Raw genomic sequence first — 19,147 nt, forward strand, 5'->3', positions numbered from 1 at the left:
AGTGCCATGTCAGTCTTATGCACACCGAGTCAAATAAAGTGTTTATAAAAACTTCACAAGATCCCAGTTGCTCAAGGTTTTACTGAAATAATCTGCTATCTTTAGTGAATTATCCCAGTGTCTTTATTTCTGGTGACTGTTGCACACTAAACACCCTGGTGAAAAAGAATTGATTCACAAAAGGAAGATTTTGTGAAACATCAAATCTTTTCATTTATATGCAGCTTTTGACGACTGTCTCAAACTGACCTTTTAGTTTGTAAAGCGCCGACATTACAAGAATCGCAGATGTATGGACTTGATGATGCCTTTTCTAATTTAGCCTCTCATCATTTCTGTGGGAATAGAAGCGGTGCAACAATACTGACCTGTAATTGTGGCATGAACATTATTCTTCTCAATCAGCAAGTACCTAGGGCTCTCTGGGAACCAAGGCAGCAGCAGCAGCTGGATGAACGTCGGCACAACCACCACTGAAAGAAAAAGAGGCCAGTACTCCTCCTGTAAGAGCAGCAACACAGAGGATCAGAGATCTGTTCAAGCACCCTCAAGAGTGTAATGCTAATATCAAAGGGCGGAAATTTTGATAAGGGCAAAAATATTTCATAGTTTTGAAATATATGGGAAAAATACTCTATAATGGAAACGGTCTAATGGTTCAATCAAGAAGGGAGATTTCAATGAAATTATTCCACAAGGTATAATGTGTGTGTGTGTGGGGGGGGCAACTATTTCAATAGGGTCGTTTAATTTATTTTCAGTTTCATACAAAACAAATTTACAATTTTATGCTAAACAACAAAAAAATTATTGACAGTCGTGTCAAAGGTTTTTAAAAGCTTATTAAAAAGCCAAAAATATCTAAAACTGTTTAACATCGGAGAGTGAGCATTACAGGAGAGGTTTTGGTTTATCTTGGCGTCTGTCTGTCTGTCTGTCTGTCTGTCTGTCTGTCTGTCTGTCTTCATGTGGAAACAATTGCTGGCTGTAACATATTGGAAAAGGTGAAAATCTTAAGTTTCTTTCTTATCTATTAATCTCCTAGATGGGCATCGTTGTCAGCAGAAGCATTTGCACTACCTTTCCCAGGAGCTCATGGAGGCCGAGGATTTGGGCAGTAAAGACCCCAGTTCCTATAAAGATGCTCGGAACAAGACCCAGAAATCCTCTCAGGTTCTTTGGCGCTATCTCACCAAGGTACATCGGCACGACACTGAGAGAGATCCCTGCAGGGACACGAGCAGAGAAAATCCATATTTGACTCCTGCAGAGATGTGGACATGTTGTCTCTCCATGTTGAAGCTACATGTAGAAGTTTTTATGCCACTTCCACATTCCTATTGGATTAAATAGGACATTGAATACAGAACATTGTTTTACTTAATGAGTAGCTTCACATAAACATGTGAATTCTTCACAACCACAAAAAACATACTGCAGATGACTTTAAAAAAAATTTTACTGATCTGTTATGCCAGTTTTGTCACAGATATGCAGTAGCATGTTGTTTAATTCTGAAGCACAGGTGGCGTCTCTGCTGTTCATTTCAAAAACCAGCGTTCCTCTATTAAGCCAGGCGTTTCATGATGTTTGTCTAAGAGAACAGAAAACATATCACCGATGAGCGGCTTCAACTTTGTTCTCTTTTCGACTGATATAAATATTACGACCATTTATAGGAAAAGTTGCCACCTGCTGCTTCTACACTAACACAAACACAACAAATAAGACACTGGATATGAAATGAAATTATACTTTATATACTCATAATGTTATGTTTTAAGGACTTTTTTTCAGCTGACAGGAGAAGTGGGCACTTGTCTGTTGTATCTATGTGTGTGCGTGCGTGCGTGCGTGCGTGCGTGCGTGTGTGCGTGCGTGTGTGTGTACAGGTACCTGAATGTATCCCTGTGATGAAACGGCCAATGATGACCATTTCAGGTGAACCACAAATCCTACTGAAGCCCATAAGGGAGCCAGCCATAAACACCAGCACTGTTGTGTTGACCACTGTACCCTTCCTGAAAATGAAACCAGAAACATAAAAATATAAATATGAATATTCACTCACTGCCCAAATGATGCTACTACAAACAGTGATCTCCTTATATTTATTTATTTATTTATTTTGAACATGATAGAAGTATAAAATCTAATCCAAACCCTAACCCTCAGTTTACACAATAGAGCTAACTCTCACCTTATATTTCCTTTTAAATTGTATTAAATTTTGACCTTGTTTTAACTCCTCATTTAACTTGTTCCATAGTTTTACACCATGAGTTGAAATACAAAAGCTCTTTCTTATTGTGCGTAAACTATGAATTAAGTCTGAGTAACCCTTTAAGTTATATCCCCCCCTTCTCTTTCAAAACCATGCTCTATTTGAGCTCAGCTAGCAGCTTATTAGATACCTTAAACATAATTTGATCAATTTTAAATCCCTGACTGTAGATCTTAAGAATAACAGGTTTGATGTTCATAAAAACTGACAGTATGGATGATTCCTTGATCATTTTCAAGAAAACAGTTTGAAATGATTAGATCTATTGCGACATAGAGCACCATCCTGCTTGAATCAAACATGGGAGGACGGATCCACTGTGATCATAAAGGGATAGACTACGGAGGAATTTTCCTGCCATAATCTAAGAGCACACATTTTCATTTTGAAAGCAGGACTTCCTGTCTTTCCTCTCAAAACTTGTAATGTTTGCACTCAAACCTTTGTCATTGCACTCTCACAGACCTCTCTGCTCGCTTACGAAACATTCTCTGCTTGCTTTTGGAACAAAAATGCACCGTGGCCTGGCAAGTGTTGTACTGTGTGCAGACTTAAAATGTGTGCTCTCAAAATATGGCAGGAAAATTCCCCCAAAGGGGGATTTCAATATTTGCTCCTTAGGAAACAAATCTTACCTGCCAAAGCGAGAAACTAGCATACCGACAATGAGGGAGCCCAGCAGACCTCCGATGGCAAAGACGGACACAGTGAGAGAGTACATGAGCGTCAGGGTCTCCCCACTGAGTCCCGTCCCATTACGACTCACAACCGTTTTGTTGTAGAAACTCTTTATGTACTGAAAGAGCAAAGTGGCAGTAAAGTTAGTGATCAAAATAAAATTACTCATTAAAAAAAAGTTATCGAAAGCGTTGAACTTGACGACAACCAGATGACAGTTGAAAAGGAAATCTTGTATTTGCAATGTTGAAAAAGCACAAGCAGAAAAGTTCCAGGCGTTTTGTTGTCAGTGGAAACTTTTTCCTCTGTAATGTCTAATCTTTTTCTTGTTTTTAGGGAGGTTTAAGTCAAATAAATGTGACATGTGAAAGCAGCACTGCTCACTGTTACATTTTATTCACTGTACTTTATGTGTTGCCTTGGGTTTATCAAATTAAAATCTGCTGTATGTTAATTTACTTTCATGGTAGTTAAACCACAATTATCTTCTGTGGGACCGTATGCAGAAGAGCACATCTGGACGATGTTTTAAAGAATGCAATGCCTTTAAACAGTTTCCCCAGAATATTCTTGATAATATTTGCCATATTTGGAAACGTTGCAATTATAATAAACACACATTTGAAGTATATCTGTCTATCCCAATGACTGTTAGAATATTACAAACATAAACAAATATTTTGGTAGGATGACGTGATCAGTGATTAATCTCAATTAGACTGTGAAAACTGTGATTAAATAGATCAACATAAGAATATTGTTTACCATTGAAAAGTCTTGACCAAATAGCTTGTTTGCATGTAACTTGTATTGTCAAGATGTCTTTGCTAAACAACTACACAAAATTTATCAAGTTATTTTAGGTCTGCAATACTTAAATCGTACAACGCGACTTCATTTGGTTTTATATGTACCAATAATTGATTATTTTGATGCAATTGGTTCATATCAGTGTTTCTGAAACTTTTTCATGCCCTGGAACATTTAACTCATTTGACAAACAGCCACGGATCACCTGATCTGACATTGACCCTGCCATAACACATCTTAGTGTATGATGCAGCCTGAAATAAAAATACTTGTCTCAACTCACGTATTGTTGTTTTCTTTGTTCATACTAATGAGAAGAGTGGTGCTGTTTGGTAAATGTGACTGGTCATGATAAAGCCATGAACAGTACTTGGCCATTTTGAGTTATTTACAGATTCTGAAAGTGTGGAGGCTAAGCTTTCCAATCATGTCAAACACATGGAAATTAAAAAAAAAAAGAAGTTGTTCTTTATAACCAAGTGTTATGTGCATTAATAACATTTAGGGCTATTTGTGATTTAGAAGCACAATTAAAGAAAAATAGACTTGAGTTGCTTTAACAGAAACAAAACAAAAATCATTTTCTGCACTGTTACATATTAAATTAACATTTTAAATAATTAACCTATTTATGTCAATTGTATTAATTTAATTTAATATTTTTTAATTAAATAAAAATAACAATTGCTGTTGACCTGAAAGCAGAGCATCACTCGTTACCAAGCAAAGTTGTAAAAAACAAAGAACAGTTCTGACTAACTGGAGCGATTCCTACCGCTAACCATACTGTAATCCTAGAGTTGTTTTCTTTCCACCGGTATCTGTAGCTTTTCTTTTGATTAAGCAACCTATCACTGCTATATGTTGTTGTTGTTGTTATTGTTATTATTATTATTATTATTATTATTATTATTATTATTATTATTATTATTATTATAAATTTAGTGGGAGGCTGTTTCTGCCAAAGTACAACATCAACAGAGTAAGGGACTCCTTTGTCCCTTGTGCAATTAAACTGCTGTTAATGATTTTTTTTTTCTTTCTAATGTCTTAAGTGTCTTATGTATTATCTGGCAGGGCTGTGTGGGAGAGAAATGACAATTTCACCAAGGAGATCTATCTATCTATCTATCTATCTATCTATCTATCTATCTATCTATCTATCTAAATATTTATTTTGTTAATTTAAGAGTGATTTTCAAATTTGGTCTGATCCCATTGTGTATTCCACTGAATTTTTTCAGAATATCTAAAAATGAATGACGGTGGGCCCTGAGGATCAGGTAGAAAAAACATCACATATATTGTTATTGTCCTTTGTTGATAATGACAGACAGATCGTCATGTATTCAACACAGTGTTGGCTGATTTAGCTGGTATAATTCCCCTGTGGCAGGTACATTCTGAATATGAGTGTGCTTTCTGTGAAGTGTGCGTGCGTCTTACTGCAGCAGGGGAGTTGACCACAGCCAGGTTGTAGCCATACAACATAGAGCTCCCAAATGAAGTCAAAAATGCCACTGCTAGCAGAGAACCAGTCAGTTGCTGCAATAAGAAGCAGATATGGGTGTTCAAAAGAACTGCATCCATAAATGATGGGAAAAGTAATTGCTTGTTTCTGTTACTGTCCAAAGAGCACATGCACAATGTCACAAAACATTTGGAAATTCTTCAAAGAATGATTCTTGTAAAATTAAGAAAATTACAGACAACTCTAATCATCCTCTTCCTGAGGTTGCTACACAACAGCAGTGTTTCTGTGAGAGTTGCAGTTTTTTTTTTTTTTGTTTTTTTTTGTTTTTTTTTTCCCAATTTCATTGCCCTCTATTTGTGCACAATGACATTAAAAGGAATTCTGATTCTGGCTCTTACAGTAATAGACTTCCTCAGAATGTCTGAGGCCAAAAAGGCTCTTCTTGGCCTCAGCATGTACAACACTATTTAATTAGGCTTTAATAAGGTATGATCAAAGTAAATCAATCATTGTCTATACCCACTTATCCTTTCAGGGTGGCAGACAGGTTGGTGCCTATCTCCAGCAGTCACTGGGCAAGAGGCAGAGTACACCAGTCCAACAGAGACACATAGGATATAGAATCACACACACGCTCTCACAGTTTGCTTATTGAATTACGGGACAATGACTCCACAAAGTCAAGGATCCAGCAGGGAGCACGAGACACAGGTGAAGTTAAATACACAGGGGCTAATTAGGGGAACACGAGACAGCCGGAACCAATCAGGGTCTTGACAGGACAACACAACGCAGGGTCTACATTAACCAATAAACCCACACGAAAACCAATATCCACACAGATTTGTCTAATAAACGTTTATTCAATGGGAAAAAATGGAGATTAAGGTGGATCTAACTGCAGACTCATTTTGTCCGTATGACCTCAATTCACACAAGTTCACAGCACACTACAGAAGCTGAGACGTGAATGACCAGTAAAAAATGAAACCAAAGTATCCCGAGCTCCAGGACGCTCCATGATATCATTTTACAGCACAAAGTCATTGTTCTTATTAACTGGAGAAGGGGTACTTGGGCAAGATCCATACCATATCACAAAGCCGTTCAAAGCCGTTCCCTGATAAGTGTTTGACCCTTTGGTGTTTCTCAAAGCACACTGAGGGGTCAGTGATGAGAAAAGAGAGAGGGATCTTTTTGTGCAAATGGACAGTTTGCAGATATCTTGAAGCAGAGTACATCAGATGACACCATGTTGGAGGAAGTTTGTTTTGCCTTTCTCAAACATCCTGTATTTATTGCTCACATCCCTAACTGCAACTGAGCCATTTAATTTGCTTGGCTGGCAGCCAGCTCAAAGGAGGCCAGAGGGGAAACTGCTAAATATTTTTCATGCAACACTCCAACAACCAATTCACTCGCCAAATGTATTCTTTGTGCTCTACATCTTTAGACTGACACTTTATTTCCTGCATTCACTCATTTTTGACAGCCGAGCATTTTTTTTTCTTAACGGCACAAGCTGACAGGTACAACAGAAATTTAAGTCTTAGACACGAGGGTGTCTAAAACAACATCATAAAACTATCCATCCTTCTCATGTGACATGAACACTCAACTTACCGAAGTAATTTTCCCCGATGATGGAATTAAAATCTCCTCAGCCATTTAGGAGTTTCGGGATCTGGTCCAAAGCAACAAAAAGTTAAAAAAAAAAAAGAAAAAGAAGAAAATAGATCCTGTCTACACAGCAGCGTCTGTCATAACTGTAATAGCAGGCGTGGTCACTTTGGTTCCAAATGAATAATTCTGGGATGTTGTTAGTGTGCAAGTGTGTTGAGCAGCAGTCCACAGGCCACTAATAACAAGCTACCACAGTGTCATCACATGATAGGAAGCAGCGTGACAGACGGAGAGAAAAGCCTGCTGAGAGCAATTAGCCATAACAAAATTTTAGAGGTTAGGGGAAACAAAATGAATAGAGGGTACGAATAAAAAAAAATGTAAGGAAGAAAGTAAGAACTGAAAAGTGAATGAATTAATAGTGAAACTGGAGCTGGAGTAAGACGAGGGGAAAAACCAGTGGAGCGGAAGAATAAAAGTGAAATAAAGGACAGATGAGACCTGAGGAAAAAGAAAAACCCAGACAAGCAGGAGAGGTGAGAGGAGCACTAAAGAGAGAAGTCTGAAGAGTAAAGACAGAAACAAAGAAACAGACGTTTTAAAGCGCAAAAATTGAGCCATAGGGAAGAGATTAGAAGAGATTAGGACTGAACCAAAAGTGGAACTCACCAAGTACACAGTGAAATGAACAATGTTAGGTAAACACTTAGAGTCAATTTCAACACAGAGCCACATAAGGTCCCACCCTGAACAAAGTAAAGTCAGAGTCAATTTTACTCTATAATCACTTATAGAGTAACCGATAGTGTGATAGAGTGTAGCTTACAGCAGTCTGAGAGGCGAGGCCGCCGTTTTGTGCCATCTGCCCTTCTGACCAACACTACCTGGTACGGTGGGTGAGTTGAACTGGCAAACCACTGATTACAGGGCAAACTCCTACCACTGTCACTGTCGTCCCCCAAATAACATTCTATTTCTGTGCTAAACTTGTTATTTTAGTCAAAACTTTAGAAAATTTTAATTTTGAAAAAAATCTGGCAGATTTTCCCTGAAATCAACAACAATTTCTTTTGTTTTGTTGACATTCAGGTTTAGATGGTTTGCATCACACCAGTCCACCAGATGTTTCACCTCCTCTCTGTAGACCGTTTCGCTGTTGTACCTAATGACCTACCACAAACTTAAAGATGTGATTGAACCTGGGATGGCACTCATGTGTCGTCAGGGTGAAGTGTAGGGGGCTCAGTACACAGCCAGGGGAGGGGGCAGGCAGTGGTGAGGGAGATGACCCTTGTGGTAGTTTTGTCAACCCTCACAGACTGGAGTCTGTCTGTCAGGGAATCCAACAGACAGGGGGAGCTAGTTTACTCACCAGATGCTGGGAGAGGATTGTGTTGAAGTCCAGAAACAATTTTCACACATGGGGATTTTTTTTCCAGGTTTTTCAAGCTCAAGTGCAGTATGGAGGAAAAAGGGTCCTCTGTGCAGCGGTTGGAGCTGTAGGCAAACTGGAGCGAGTCAGAGAGGAGGGAAGTTTGGAGATGATGTGGGCCATCATCAGTCAGGGATCTGATTTTTTTTCTCCCTTTTTTATGACTCTAGTGATCTTTATTTTAAAGTGCTAGGACAGGAAAGTAAGGTAATGAGAGAGAGGGAAGACATGCGGCAAAAGTCACCAGGCCGGGATTCAAACCTGTGATGGCCACGTCGAGAACTGAGGCTTCTTTATGTGGGTTGTGAATAACCCCTGTACCAACACAGTACCTCCTTTTTACTTATTTTTTACTCCTTTGAAGAGTCTCTGAGTGTCCTAAAAAGTGCTACAAAAATTTGATGTACTATGATTATGATTATTATTAACGCGTGAATGTGGAAGTGAATGGATGAATTCACTCATGCTTTGGTGAACCTGTGGATTTCATAAATCACTTCAAGTCATTTACTATTATTATTATTATTATTATTATTATTATTATTATTATTATTATTATAGAAGGGTCCATATGAAATGAGACCACCTATATGTATGTATATATCTTAAATGATCCTATTAAACTTCATCTGATAGTTTCCATAGCTGTAAACTTTTTCAGACATTGAATATTTAGCACGATTGGAAAGTCCCCAAGATCATATGGCTCTCAAACTCAAGTTTGACTTGATTAAATATCTTCTTGCTATTTTTGAACATAGTGGTTTCTACTGGCACATGGTGAGATTCATTTGAAACAGCCCTGTCGTCACGCCTCTCAGTGGTCATGTGCTCATAATTTTGGCTACAGTTCATGGAGCAGTAAGTGTGTTTCCTATGGCTGGTTGCTGGGTTACAACCACCCGCCTAGCATTATGTACTTCCTAATCCTATGACTTACCTCCACTGATTAAGCATGAAAGACTGGTTTTGTTCATTAAAGCCTATTTTTCTGTGCTAACAATATCCTCATTTATTATACATCATGATTTTTGTACATTTGTACAATGAGGTCTGGAAACTGAAACAAGTATGGTAATTATGCCAGGGTAAACTGTTCAAAGACAAGCAAACATGAAACATCCACAATAGTCTATCAATACTTTTTCCTCCAAATGCCCATCCAACCATTGATTATCTTTGTATGCTTATCACTAGTGGGGTCACCAGGGCTGCTGGTTCGTCAACAGGCAAATATTATGGACACCAAAGTAAAGTTAGAAAAGTTTTCTGGTAGAAATGAAAGATTGGTTCTTCCAGGCTTGCAGAAGGAAAGTGCATTCCCAAAATACAATGGCCAGCAGAATTAAATAATAAAAAAAAGGATAACGACTGCAACTAAAGACCACAGACTTGCAGTCATTTAGAGAGGTCATCCTCTTTAAATAGTCTTTTTGAAGCTATAACATTAGTTTTTGTCACTCTAAAAGCCCTTTTTCATGGAGTTTTCCTGCATTAGGATGTTCTGACGTTAGATCTTGGAGGCCCTCCAGTGGTCAAATTCAGGCCCCAAGAAAATGACATTAGACAGTTTGGCTTTTAAAGAATACATAATACATAAATAGAGTTAATCTCACAGAAATCAAGTTTTAAAAGTACAAAGATAATAACAGATCATTTAGATTTGTATTTTAAAAGTTATATTAGTTATACTACTACTAGTATCTAAAATAACTGTGATAATTATAAGCATTTTTTTACTAAAATAATATATTGTCAATTGTGATTTTAAATCATGTTTCGGTTACTCCGTTCTTGCTCTAAACCATGTGTGTCAAACTCAGGGCCGGTGGGCCAAATCTGGTCCACCGCAGCTCTTTATGTGGTCCTCCAGGCTCCAAATTACATCAATAAATCCCTCCTGTTTTTCACAATTCCAAAAATTCACACAAAATCAACAGATCTCCACATTTGTTTCTGATTTTACTGCAATGTTTTCCTCAAAATTGGTCAAAAACATTGGGTTTAAGTCACTGATGCCTTGGTCTCTCTTGCTGTCAAGTTGTAGTCCAAGATTGATACAACAATTAATAAAAAAAATCACATTTAACATCCTAGAATAGCGCAAATATTGCAAAAATTCCTTAGAAAATATTTCTAAATCAGTACCACAAAATCTGTGATTTTGATTGCAAAAAAACACACAAAAACAATCACAAAATTCCAAAAGGACTCATCAGTGACTATTTAAATTCAAGAAACACTTACTGAATGCTGAAACAAACATCCATTTATTGATAGTCTAACCGTTAGACTGTAACAGTTTAATAGATTTTATCAATACATTCTGGCCCTTTAAGAACATTCAAATTTTTGTTAGGGCCCAAAATGAAAATTAGTTTGACACCCCTGCCCTAAACTCTGCCTAAACTGCCTCCTTAATCTCCTGGTCCCACTAGCTGAAGCTTCTCCCAGAGGGAAGCAACATAGTAGTTTAAAGGAGGAGCTTGAAGATGGATTAGCTAGTGTCATCCATGCTGTCATTACCAATGAGAAGCCAAGCAGGAAATGGATGACTCTCATTTGTTCCCATTATTTAGCCAATAGCCATAATATTCACACAGACACACACAATCTGCGAGCTGTCATCACCGTGAATCATTTCCATTATGCTGGGAGAGTGTCTGTGTGTGTGTGTGTATGTGCGTGTGTGTGTGTGTGTGTGTGTGTGTGTGTGTGCGCGTGAGTGTGTGGTAATCACAAAGCTTCACAGGGGTTTCACAGTACTCCTGCAGTTTTTAAATAATGACAAAGAAATAAACATCCTCTAATAAAGGGATATTAGCAAAGGAGACTAAGAATATTATCATCATAACATATCATTATTAGCCTGATATCTACAGGGTGAATTCAGGCATGGTAATTGTAACAGATTATTTTAGAGGAGCAGAGGCGGTCCTAGCCTTTTTGGCGAACCACCTTTCTGGTGTCACCCCGTCCTCCCTCTTCCGCCCCGCTCCTCGAAGATGTCGACAGGCGGTGAGGGGTTTGGGTTGGTTTTGTTGTGGGTCACACATCTGTGTCTGTGTCATCCAGACAACACAGGTCGGATTTTTTTCGAATGCGACCCAGGCCACTTGGGTGCACGATACATATGCGATTCAAATATGACCTAACGTCCAGGTGGCTTTCATCCGACCTGAACGTCACTGATACTCGACAAATGTCACTGTCACTACTCTGTATGCTGAAACGCACAAGCAGGTAGAAAAACAACAACCATGACCGATTATAATGAGGGTTACGTTGTTAAAGTGCTGGCTCCAGTAGAACAACTTCAAACGTGTAAGCTATGTTCCATTGTCAGCATCCATGTTTACTTCTGCAAAAGCTGAGCACTTCTTCTTTTTATGGCGGTTGGCAAAATACTTTTCTTTGAGTCTTGCTTTATTCTCAATGTCTTCTAACATCCATAACCAAAGAAAAGAACGGGGGACGACCGTTGGTCTTCTCTTCTCCTTCTCTTTCCCTACTTTCTGGTGTGATCATTTGTGTCCACAACAACCTCATTACATATAAATATATTACAATTTTGACTTTGAATGAAAACACTTTTATAATTATGATGATTTTACAAATAGATTGATTTAAATATCTCTGCGTTCACTCAGTGGTCCCATTGGTGTATATTTTTGTCATCTGTATTTCTTACACAGATGATGTTATCTTTGCTGTGGATTAAAATTTCTGAACCTTCTGCTTATAATAATTCATGCTCTGATTATGAAGGGGTTTTCAATTGTGTCTTATCCAGAACCAGATTCATTAACTTAATTAATAAACTCTGTGAAAAAAATAAAAAGTTTGTTGTTGTTACAAGTTACAAGTTCGAAAGACGGTAATTGTCGCTTTGTTCCTAAGTGGCAAAGTTTACTGCCGGAAAATAAAAGTGTGTGTGGTAATTATAGTGTCAGTGAAATCAAAACAGCAGCAGGAGGGTGATGGACCTCTTACCTTTATCTCTGTTTCCCAGCCAGCGCTGACATACCTCACCACACAAGCACACAGGTGAGAAATCAAGTGTGAAGAATCTTTGATAGGTGTTGCTTAAGTTATTGGCAAACACACAAACCCTTCGTACATCACGCAATCACATCCTCACTCATACTATATGAAGAGTTGAGAGATGTCTTTTTTTTTTGGGGGGGGGGCAGGAGGAAGCTTCACTTTGTATCAAATTAAAAGCAGATGCAGACTCAGACGGGCCACCAGCAGCAGCACAGGGCCACATACCAGGAGAGGCCAAACCGAAACTGTGGGACAGTTAGCAAAGAGGTTGTCATCAACCTAATGGTCAGTTGTTGTGATACTCTGTCTCTGGTCCATTTGCCTCTGTGGTCAGATTCAATTTCAACCGGTATGCCTGTGCGCCGCTCTTCCATTAGCTGACAGATGTATCTCACTCCTTCAGGCTTTGGGGGTCCGGCCAAATTTTAAGGCCAATTGACTTTTAATATGAATCACGGTGGGACGCCACGGACTCATCCCATCACAGGAAATTAACACCCTGAAGCGCACACACTGTTGTAAGTAGTCACTTGTGATGTGCCACACAGACACACACACACGCACTCACGCATCCACGCGCACACACATACACACACATATATAGTACATCTTTCTGTTGTCACAGGCACTTGGCACTGACTTCCATTCATTTTTCATTCATTTCAGCTCAACCTTTGACTCTTATGGTCAAACTGAATAATTAGCAGTATGTGCCAATCTCTAACCCAATTCACACCCTAGTCTGAAACCGAACCCCTAACTCAAATACTTCTTGCTATGAAGATACAGGCTTTTGGAGCTGCTGGTTCCCCAACAAATTTCCCCAATTTGTTGGGGAAATTATCATTACAGTGTATCAAACACAATGCCACACACACACACACACCCACACACACACACACACACACACACACACACACACACACACACACACACATGCTTATAGACAACACCATGGGATGCAGGATACCGACACTTGTAGTGCAGTCACTGGTTTCCTGTCTGATCTGATTCCAATACTGATCCAATACAAACACTTTGCTCAACAATTTTTATAAGTAGTGTGTTTAGCATTATAGCTTTATAGAAAATACAAGACAGATTACTTGTTTTAATCTATTTTAACTATGAATGATTTACATGCAAAAACATGTTTTGAAACGTTGCTTATCCAGTGACGCATCTGAAAATGCTTATGAACGTATTAAGCTGAAAAAAATAAGGATACAGTTTAGGACACCGCATCAAATTAACTAAAACTGACTGATGAAAAAAATAATTTTAAGTAATTTTAAGAAGGAAAAGACAAGAAAATAACCACACACAAAAAAAAATCAAGTGAGGCATGCTAACACCAAAACCTTCAATGTAACAAGAGTTAAATATGCGTAATGTTAGAGCCTGGAATAATCAAGTCCTCACCTTTCAGTCCTAGAGGCTGAAGTATCACATTTTCTCATCAAAGTGACTATTAGTCACAGTACGCAGCTGGGCAGCAGGGGTGAGGGCAGAGCTGCGCGACACCAAACGGCGTTATTGAACATGTCGGTCTTTCGTCATTAATCATTAAGAACAAATGAATCACTTTAGTCATGCTCTGGAGTCTGGGACAGCCGCCGCCTGCTCAATGGGATCATGTTCACCCTTACGCTCTAACATAACACTCACAACTTCCACGGGTGGGAAGTTCTTAGGACTTTGCAACGACATCTGTTTCTGATACATGCAAAGATCTCTTCTTTGGTCTCATTTTGCCCAAAAAAAAAAAAAAAGTTGTTCTAGAAAATCTTGTGGTTTGTTCAATTAAACGCAGCTACGTTGTGCTGATCCTGTTTATACTTCCAAACATCTCTAAACGAGCCAGTGCTGCGACCGCCATGTTTTTAATCTCCAGCAACACATTTTTTTGTTTGTTTGTTTGTTTTCTCTCTCTCAGTGTATAATCTGATTTCCTTGCAGAGTGTTCTGGTGGCCTGGAACTCGGTAAACATGGAGCTTTCTTCTCTCTCATGCTTGATGGAGATGAGAACTTCTACACCAGACAGACTGACTGATGACCAATGAGCTGAAGTCGTTCTTAGTCTCCTGCGATCACAGCGTCACTCTGTGAAACACCATCTTCCACATCTCTCTCTCTCTCTCTCTTTCTCTCTCTCTCTCTTTCTCTCTATCTTTTTTTCTCTCTCTCTGAGCACACACACAGGATGGGGAGGGACTGATCCGAACACCATAAGTTGGGTCAGAGTGGCTTCTGTCAGGACATCACCGCCCACCAGACGGGTTCCAGTCGCATCCACTGAGAAGTGTAGCCCCTTGACCATCATGCAGCTGCAGAATCGACTCTCTGGGCAGCGGGCTGTCTCTTCCCGAACCCCAGGGCTCTGAAGTTACCTCCGTTCAGGTGGAAGAGCTCGAACTGCTATGACCTCTAAGGTCGAGTCGAAATGCTCTGAGGTGCCGGGGAAGAGGAGACTCAGTCCAGTGGGGCAGCTCCCACCGCCGGCCGCCTCCAGCAAGCCGCTGACGCCCTTCAGCATCGAGGACATCCTCAACAAGCCGTGTGCGAAGAGGAGCCGGCCGCTCCCGACGTCTCAGCGGGAGAGCAGCCCGTCCGAGCGGCCGCTGCTGGGCCTGAGCTCCCCGCTGTGCGCGCTGGAGGAGCTGGCCAGCAAAACCTTCCGGGGCCTGGAGGTCAGCGTCCTGCAGGCTGCAGAGGGTAATCCCTGCTCTGCTCTTTGTTTCTGCAACCGCCTTCAGTATTTCTGCCGACTGTTTTTTTTTTTTTTTTTTTTTTTCTGGGACAAGAATTTCTACAAGAATTTGGTCAGAATAATTCAACTTCTCAGGTGGAAAATAGTCTATGTATTTTATTATGTTCATTTTATTATGTTCAAACATATCAACAGTTTGCCTTAGTCATTTTTTAAAATGTATGTTAAATGTGTGTGTGATAGATAGTTGTGCACTTATTGACTGTTCATCTCTATTTGTTCAGATTTTTGTCCTGTAGAGTCTAAAAGGTTTTAATGCCAAGCGTTCTTGTAGAATAGACATTTATAGCAATATATACATATATAATAATTAAAACCCACAAAGAACATAAACATATAGTGCAATCCAGCACAATAACATCCATCTCTGAAGCATTAGACATTCTAATTATATTAAATTATTACACAGGAATCCTCATGTTTTTATTATATTGTTACAATGTTATTTACAAAAACTAGAGACCTGTAACTCATCCTTTTACATTAACAACTTTTTATTACCATGTGGCATTTTTATCCTTCAATCTTAATCTAAGAATGAATCTTAGCATTTAATGAATCTGCAGCGTTTAACACACATTCATGTCGACAGCTGGAGGATGTAAGAAACAAAGAGGTTATGATGAAATTAAACCTAAAAGTCTCAATGTTTGCTTCGCAGATAAGCTTCAAATTAAAAACAGATGGATACACATGGTTGTATGAAATACAGATTGAGATACAGACTCAAAAAGCAATAAAATGTAAAGAAAATAGACAGTAATGAATGCATATTTATCAATGGTTTTGACAATATTTAATAGCTTTAAACCAGAACCGATACCATTTAAAGAGACATTTTTGCCTCAATCCAGTAAAACAGAACTAGTTCAGAACCACAGATGTTACATGACGCTTTGGCAAAAGTGAACTTATCATTTTTGATAAAGATTTACTGCAGAGAATTCATTACTGAAGAACCATTTTGTTTTCAGATTTTAAAATAAAATAAAACAAGGATGGATATATTATCTTCCATGGGACGTCAATATTTATGGAAAATATTTTTTTAAATCGCATAGATTTGAATTTAATTTCACAATTTTCTGATATTACTGATACTTTTACTGTGGTTCTGTTGTGGAAAATCATTATAATCATTCCATGAAAAACAGAAAAAACTGCTGAAACCTTCATTCGTTGTTATTTCTATGTTTATGTTTTATTTTTATCAATTTTATGTAAAGTGATCTGAGAATTTAAGATGATTCAATTTAAACCTAACCTAATAGATTCAAACATTTCAGCATACACATTTTAACTCTAATATATTTTTGCGAAACAAGACAGTCAATTTACAGTAAAAACAAATATAATAATAAAAAAAAACAGATTTCAACACAATAAAATGAATGTGACTCCTATTGTATTTTTTTGTATTTTAATATTTCTATTAATTAATTCTATTTTATTTTTTGTATATAGATGTGGAATTGCATAAACAAATCTCATCCTGTAAATGTTCCAATTAAATAAAATTAGCTGGCTACTTTTTAGTCTAATTAATATTGTCCAAGCTTTTATTAGCGTGACTCCCAAAAGATCGAGTCACTTTCCTGGTTCCGTTCACTCTGTAATTATCTGGACCCGGTCTTTCTCTTCCTCTCAGGCCGGGACGGTCAGGGCCTTTTCGGACAGAGGAACGCCCCTAAAAAGCGCCGGAAGTCCCGGACGGCCTTCACCAACCATCAGATCTACGAGTTGGAGAAACGCTTCCTGTTCCAGAAGTATCTGAGCCCGGCGGACCGGGACCAGCTGGCCCAGCACCTGAACCTGACCAACGCGCAGGTCATCACCTGGTTCCAGAACAGGCGGGCCAAGCTCAAGCGGGACCTGGAGGAAATGAAGGCCGACGTGCAGTCCGCCAGAGCCGCTGGAGCTGTGGCCTTTGAGAAGCTCTCCAAGCTGGCGGAGCTGGAGAAGTGCGCGGCCGAAGGTCTGGGCCTGGTGGGGCGGTCCGGAGGACCGGAGCAGAGGTTCGGCAGGACTGAAGGAGACCTCAGCAGGCCGCATGCGTCTCCTACTCTTCCTTCTACCACGCTGCCGCGGGACAGAGACGGACCGATCAGCAGGTGCGGTTCGGAGGATGATGATGATGAGGAGGAGGAAGAGGAAGAGGAAGAGGAGGAGGAGATCGATGTGGGTGACTGAAGCATCCCACGTAGTGTGGAGTGACTGTATTGGTTTCTCTACTTTAACTCAATTACACTAATGAACGTGGTTGACTGAATATGAAGGTATTTTTTGGTGCTAACGTATTTTTGGCTTGGAACTGAGATGTTGGAAAGAAAAATCTTGTTAGAGCTATGTAATTGTAGATTTTATTTGTAGTACAAAGTACAAAACAACAATTACACCTCTTCAGATTCAAATTCTTAAGTACAAGATGCAAATTGTATTTTTGACCCACGCTTACAAATAAAAAAAGGTCTTGGGTTGCTGTGTTGGCACAGGGGTTAAGGATAACCCACCTAGGCCTCAGTCCTCCATGCAGCTGTTGCAGGTTTGATTCCCAACCTGGTGACCTTTGCCCTATGTCTTTCTCCTTCTGTCATTACCCACCTTCTGGTCAATTCACTGTCAAATAAAGGCCACTAGAGCCAATAAAACCCTTAAAAAAAATCTTGCATCTATAAATTTGCCCAAATGGTGTAAAACAAATCCACATACCTGTGTCAGAAAAATATATTTGTTTCAATCACTCAGACACAAAACTACTGCTACACTGAACAGATTCCTCCATATGGGTCACAGATTCAGTTCTACAAGTCACAAATACAAATGTCCTGCTGTGATGTTTTTTGCTGCCCAGTAAATTATAAAACTCCTTCACTGAGCCTGTAAAATAGCTCAGAACCATAAAGAGTTTTGTATTTCACAGAATCAGTATGAGTTTTATAAACATGGCAAATCCATCCATAGACCAAATTAATAAAGATATCATTTTTAATACATTTAAGAAGATGAAACGGTGTCATGTAGCCTATTGAAATGTCCATTTAGCAAAAAACATTTTGTGAACAGCTTCCAAAGAGCCTGCATAAGAAAGTAAGATTTCAAAAACACAATCTGGGTTAGAGAAGAGAGGGGGAAGAGATGGTCATCAGGACGGGATTCGAACCTGCATTGGCCGTGTCGAGGACTAAAGCCTCCTTATGTAGGTTGTGCTTCACCCCTGGCCCACCACAGCGCCCTGGTCAGTACAGGACGTGTCTCTGCCGAAGGTAGCATCATGACGTCAGACGTAGAATACTAATGTAGCATCGAACTTAATTGTTTCAAGTAAAGTCAAAGTAAAAAGTTCCTGTAAGTTAAAAAAAAACTTTTAAGTTAATTCAACACAAAAAGTCAGTTCTCATCATCACTAAACCAAAAGAATGAAGTGAAATTACTGTAAATATTCCATAACATGAACAACAGCTCTATAAAGATGTAGCAGTAGTTTTGTGTCTGTGAGTGATAAATATTCACAAGTTTGGTTTTTTTCTGACACAAATATGCAGATTTGTTTTGCACTATTTGCTTTGGATCATTTGGGCAGTGTGACTTAAGTTACACTTTAAGTTCTTTGAGTCACTGAAGTTTGACAATTTGTGTATTTTGCTTAAGAATCCAAAGAGGTGTAAAACATCTACGATTACAGGAGTCCTTTACGATTTTTTCTCTGCCTCTTTAACTTTTCAGTTTTGAGCCACAAAACACTTTTGCCTCAAAAATACTTTCATAAACGAAGCCTTGTATTAAATCAGGCTGAACTGTGTACACTGATGCCGGATCCATGGAGCTCTGGGGTGTTTCTAGAAGGTGTGTGAGCCCCACCACCGAAGTGCCTTGAAGCGACGGGTGGCCTGAAAACATTTATTAATATTTTTCTTCAAAACTCCAGGGGGTTTTATAACACTCTAAAACAAACCAGATCTATTTTATTTTAACTGTCGTCCATTGGTCAGCCTACTTTTAATCGATTCATTAATATGCACAATCTGCAG

At 39.1% G+C, this 19,147-nt stretch overlaps 2 protein-coding genes across 4 annotated transcripts in view; one reads left to right on the top strand and one right to left on the bottom strand.

Annotated features, from left to right (window-relative positions):
- Positions 1–7,431, bottom strand: part of slc2a15a (solute carrier family 2 member 15a) — a 21,373-nt gene extending 13,942 nt beyond the window's left edge. Inside the window, exons 1-6 of one of the 3 annotated variants that reach the window (XM_015054673.1) lie at positions 6,870–7,431; positions 5,219–5,317; positions 2,920–3,080; positions 1,897–2,021; positions 1,081–1,226; positions 369–501 (exon numbers count right to left, since the gene is read on the bottom strand). In XM_015054673.1, the coding sequence (XP_014910159.1) occupies positions 369–501; positions 1,081–1,226; positions 1,897–2,021; positions 2,920–3,080; positions 5,219–5,317; positions 6,870–6,914 (709 nt within the window). In that variant the 5' untranslated portion in view covers positions 6,915–7,431. Of the gene's footprint in view, positions 1–368; positions 502–1,080; positions 1,227–1,896; positions 2,022–2,919; positions 3,081–5,218; positions 5,318–5,765; positions 5,939–6,869 lie in introns of those variants that run through there. The other 2 variants (XM_015054674.1, XM_015054675.1) reach the window with 2 other exon arrangements.
- Positions 7,432–8,330: 899 nt separating this feature from the next.
- Positions 8,331–18,291, top strand: LOC106961148 (transcription factor LBX1-like). The gene is made up of 3 exons (XM_015054682.1): positions 8,331–8,344; positions 14,820–15,064; positions 16,768–18,291. Exons 1-3 carry the CDS (start codon positions 8,331–8,333, stop codon positions 17,307–17,309), a joined length of 801 nt encoding a protein of 266 aa, XP_014910168.1. The 3' UTR covers positions 17,310–18,291.
- The last annotated feature ends 856 nt before the right edge of the window (positions 18,292–19,147 follow it).

Source organism: Poecilia latipinna, unplaced genomic scaffold, assembly GCF_001443285.1.
Source record: "Poecilia latipinna isolate Pla-1442-1.1 unplaced genomic scaffold, P_latipinna-1.0 Scaffold1270, whole genome shotgun sequence".
Lineage (NCBI taxonomy): Eukaryota > Metazoa > Chordata > Actinopteri > Cyprinodontiformes > Poeciliidae > Poecilia > Poecilia latipinna.

Coding starts and splice junctions, on each gene's coding strand:
- LOC106961148 (XM_015054682.1), top strand. Junction 15,065..16,767: donor CGTCCTGCAGGCTGCAGAGG/GTAATCCCTGCT, acceptor TCTTCCTCTCAG/GCCGGGACGGTCAGGGCCTT.